Raw genomic sequence first — 5,050 nt, 5'->3', positions numbered from 1 at the left:
GTTCTTGGTTGGGAGGCTTGGTTTAGGAGAGGAAAAGACAGTGAAAGAATTCAAGATTCCGCCTAATTTAAACCAGAAGTAACTAACTACAGTTGACTTAGATGACCTGCCACTTCAAGAAAGTTGCCAGATAATTTATCTTTTTTTCATCAAATATGGAAATAAATGAACTAAACTCTGAAGATTAAGCAAACATGACACATCTATTCAGAATTATTCAGTCACTAATGAAGGTGACAGCTTAGGAAGCAGCCCTGGCTTTGGAGAAGTTGAAAAGGCTGGAGAAGGACAATCAAAATTTGAAAATCAACTAAGACTAAGAAATGAAACTGAAGATGGTTTAATAGTCTTCAGGGGGACATGATACTTGGTTTTTGTATGATAGAGGTCACCAACTTGAAACCAATTAGAATAAAAATTTAGAGAATTAAAAAATGTGCAAAAACAAGTCAGATGAAGAGAAGAAAGTTAATGAAAAACTGGCTCTTTGAAATGAGGATGCAGAAAATGAAAACAAGTGAAGAATGAAGAGCTTACTCAGGACATTATTGATGACCAGAAACTAATAGATTCACGAAAGAAATCACTTTGACCAGGAAGTGGAGAAGTCAGTGACAACTAATCAGAAGTCTAAAGAGTACAGTGAACTTGTTCGACATGTGGATGAAGTCCAGGACTTAGTAACGGGTAGTGAGAAAATTGAAGTTCAAAACGAAGAAATAAGAAAAAGATCTAAAAGAGTCAGTTCAGGAAATGGAGCAGATGACGGATGACTGTAACAGGACAAAGTTAAGTGTGCATCACACAGATTCTATATACGGTAAACCAGATTTAAAAAGACAATGGCGTTGTCAACTTCAAGGGTGAGAAGAACTCACAGACCTTCTGAGAGAATGGGATGAAAGGGACCCAGGATTGATGGCTGTCCAGGGTAACACAGCAGAATAGAAGGGGTGCTTATCTCAATTGATACAATGTTTTGTTACTTTGTTTTTTTTTTTTAATTTCAACTTTGATTTTAAGAATTTGCAGCAGATAATAATGTATATTGTTTTTTTTTAAAAAAACCCTATATTGTCTGTCTTGTCTAAAAAAATCTCTAAAACTGCTACATGTAGTCCTCAAGCTCATTTGTTTATTAAACAAACATTTTCAAGTCAAGATTAAGCCAGAAAGGGATTGGGAAAAAGATCTATCCAGATCAGTTAGAATGTGTTTTCCAAGTACCCCCTGCTCATGCCTAACTGCCACATTCCAATCTCAGCTGATTCCATGGCTGTAGCCTACCAAGGAGCAAGGGTTAGGATGGCTGCTATCTGTGACCTCTCTGAGGCGACTGGATCCTTACGTGAATGTTGACATAACTTCTAACCAGTCCCACAAAAGTCTTATTGACCCTGAGGGATTATTTAATGTCTGGGAAGCACAGATAATATATATTTTCAGGAAGTGTAGTTACAATGGGGATGAAGCCGAATGAATCACAAGGTTTCAGTTAATCTGTGACACTCTAGAGAGAAAATGAAAGGCCATCTAGTTGCTGTTGTAGTCACATAGCTGCTGTTCCTGAGTGAAAACAATGGAGAGATGATGCGTGGATGAATGGCATGGCTGAATCCCAGTTCCCTATAGAGACAAGGACAGGCCAGAGTTTTCAACTGTGGAATATAATCAGTCAACCCTCGGAGAAAAAGCCAGTTATTTGGTTAATATTTAATTATTGTATAATAAACCAGTCCCCTATTGTATGGTATTTAAAATGTTTTCACACTTTTCTTTTGAAAGCGGTGTTCTTTTTTATTCATTGTTTTATTAATTGTTTTAGTTATAGATATGTATATACATATATATGTATATATATATATATGGAATATACACTGTAGATTCCATAAAATGTTCATTTTAACTATGTCTCAGGACTTACCATTTGGTATTAGACAATCAGTCTTTCCCTGTTGCTTTCCCTGGGGATGACTGCCTGTTCCAATTCCAGTGAAAGCAGTATTTTCAAGAAAAGTTTTGCATATAAGGGAGAATCAGTTGCTACAAGTTTTATTGTGACATAAATTGCAAATACATCTTCCTAATTTCATTTTATCTTTTGGCTACTAATTAATACATGAAATATTTTTTACACTGCATGAATAAATGTATTATATATTTAAAATATCAAGACATTTCTATAATGTCTTGATCTATTAAGATTTCTCTTGCCTTTCTACCACTTAATTTATTAGATGAATTAATTAATTTATCAACGTCATATTGAGCAGACTAGCTCAAAGTGTTGTCTTGTGCTCTTTAAACAAAGGATGAAAACAGTTGCTTTCAGTTTCGAATTTTAACAAATGACCCAAATGATTCTCCAATACGTAAGAGAGGTTTATATTCCATGACATTAGCCCAAACATTAAAAAAATACAGTCATGCATGCTGATATTTCTGAGCATTTAGCATTCTAGAAGTCAGTGTCATGTCAGTCAGAATGTAAGTGGGAACTACAGTGGTACTTTTATGTTTCCTCACATCTTTGTAATTTGTGGAGATCTGATGAAGCCACAGCTGTGCAAAGCCTCCTGCAGACTCTGCCTGTGGCAGGGGTTGTAGCTTCACAGCCAGCTGCAGTTTGGGGCCAGGTTGCAGGCTCACTGGGAGCACTGTGCCTCAGCAGCACAGAAGTAGGTGCCTGAGTCTTCCAGCTGGGCACCACTGATGTGCAAGGTGCTGTAGCGCTCCTTAGAATCGAATGTTGACTTTAACCTCCCATTCTCCTTTGTTCCTGAAGCCAGGTAGAACAGATGGATGAGGCTGCCCCTGGGATCCTGTCGGAACCACTGCACATTCCTCATGGTGGTAGAAAAATTACATCTCAGAGCAGGATTAGTTCCCTCTTGGAGACTCAGGGCTGGAGGACTCTGCTCCACGTTATCTCCTCTCACCCCTGTTGGAAACAGAAAGCAAAACAGAATTAAAAAGAGATATTCTTTCCCACCAGTCAAATACCCAGGAGACGCCATGAGGAAGAATGCACAGGAGATTTTCATCTACTTTCTCCCCCTCTACCACCGACATTTCTGGAGAATCCCCAATAGGAACTTAGCACAACTCACAGCAAATCTGCACCCACAGAATCCCCAGCACAGCTCCCAGGTTCCTCTCCATGGCCCCTGTCCACTTGCTGGGATGTCTTCTCTCCAGCTCTGAAGGGGGTCAGTCTTGTGCCCAGACAACTTGTACTCACAGACTACAGGTTCTCTCTGAGTCACTGAGCTTCCTCATTCATCTGAACAAGAAACTCCACCCACCTCCACCTCATGACTGCACTGTCATTGCTCCAGGACTGTGGAGGGCATTGATGTAGAGCTCAGGACACTGTGTTTCTAATGTAATATAAGGAGTTTGAGGGGCTGAGGATGTTTGAGGAAGGAGGATGCATAAATACAGAATGCTGGTGGAAAAACTAATCACTCGTGTGTGTGTGTGTGTGTGTGTGTGTGTGTGTGTGTGTGTGTGTGTATGTTCATTCACATGTGTGTGATATGAATTGTATTGGAATAATTCCAGTTTTTTGAGTTTGGTGAATTATAGACATAAACCTAACAGAAATTTTAAAAAAAGTAATTTTCTCTTGAGTGTCCATTGTCATAATGCCTAGTAATTCTATTTTGTTTATATAGGTTCAGAGAATTATTCTTAAAATAGATTTATAGAACCATGGATCCAGAAAACAGGCTCTAGATATCTGTGGCTGTCTACAGAATGATTGATCGTTAATAACCCAGGTGACCTACACCTCATCGCCTGTACCTCTTGCTTTGGTAATGGATTGCCTTATGTCCTTATGTCTCTTCTCAGTGCTTCAGACCTCAGGGTGACTTAAGAAAAAGTAATTTTAGGAACTCTGCAGTGCCCCCTAGTGGACTGACACCAACAACAAACGTGATTTCAGGCCATCCTCACAAGCCTCATTAAACTAGTCATTCACTTCTTGTTGGAGGAATTGCCAATAGTCAGAAGAGTGTCTAGACAGAGTTCTCAATAGAAGAAACAAAAATGGCTTTAAAAAATCTCAAAATTGTTCATTAACCTTAGAAATTAGGAAAATACACATTAAAAAAAGATTGAGATCTCATCTGACACCAATCAGAATATGTAAAATCTATAAAACACCACACAACAAATGGTGGGGAGGTTGCATAGAGGGTAAAGGAACCTGCACTCATTCTCAGGGGAATAACGATTGGTGAAATTCTTCTGGAAACCAGTGTGGAGAATCTTTAAAACAGGAACACTCAATCTACCACAGGACCCAGCTATGCCATTTCTTGGTATCTGTCCCACTCCACAGATGCTTACCTATGTCCACTGCGGTAAGTAGGAAAGGGAGACAACATAAATGTCCTTCATCTGGTGAATGGATAATGAAACTGTGGTGCCTACATAGTATGGAATATTCTTCAATGCAGAGGAAAATGGCATCATAAACGTTGTAGTTAGGTGATGGAACCAGAAAAGTTTCTTGTAAATGTGCTGACTGAGTCCCAGAAAAACAAAGGCCACATGTTCTGCCCCTGAAGTCCTGAAGTCCTAACCTCAGTGGAAACTGCAGAGGCTCCTAACTCCACACCTTCAGACAGAAGTGTGTGACCTGGAGTCACCACAGAGGCCAGAAAGGTACAATGGAACATGTGGCTGGGGAGAAGCACTAGAGATGGGAAGAAGAAGGCAAGCATAGTACAATGGGAGACACAGGGAAGATGAAGGGAGATGGCCGAGCGGGGTGGTGAGGTCAACATAGGAGGGAGATGGAAGAATGTGGAATTATGTGACTCTGTCTGAAAAATGTCTTAAGGAAGCATATCAGTATCAATGTACACAAAATACATAAAATGAAAATGAGTATTATATATATATATGCATATATATGTATACATATGGTAATATAGCTTAAATTAAGTGTTTATCTGGGCTGACCATCCTGCTCCCAAGATCCATAGATCTCTAAAAACAAAACAAACAAAAAATAACAAAAAATCTAACAAAGAACAAA

The 5,050-nt window shown here is 39.1% G+C and overlaps 1 gene segment (V, D, J or C); it reads right to left on the bottom strand.

The window, feature by feature from the left end:
• Window positions 1-2,645: 2,645 nt before the first annotated feature.
• On the bottom strand, window positions 2,646-3,162 carry LOC134482040 (T cell receptor alpha variable 22-like). The segment is given in 2 exon segments: window positions 2,646-2,941; window positions 3,111-3,162. Coding segments are annotated over 2 exon segments (348 nt in total).
• Between the last annotated feature and the right edge of the window lie 1,888 nt (window positions 3,163-5,050).

This window comes from Rattus norvegicus, chromosome 15 (genome assembly GCF_036323735.1).
Source record: "Rattus norvegicus strain BN/NHsdMcwi chromosome 15, GRCr8, whole genome shotgun sequence".
Taxonomy (NCBI): Eukaryota; Metazoa; Chordata; class Mammalia; order Rodentia; family Muridae; genus Rattus; species Rattus norvegicus.
Note: the sequence above shows the minus strand (reverse complement) of the source record. Positions and strands in the feature narration are given on the sequence as shown.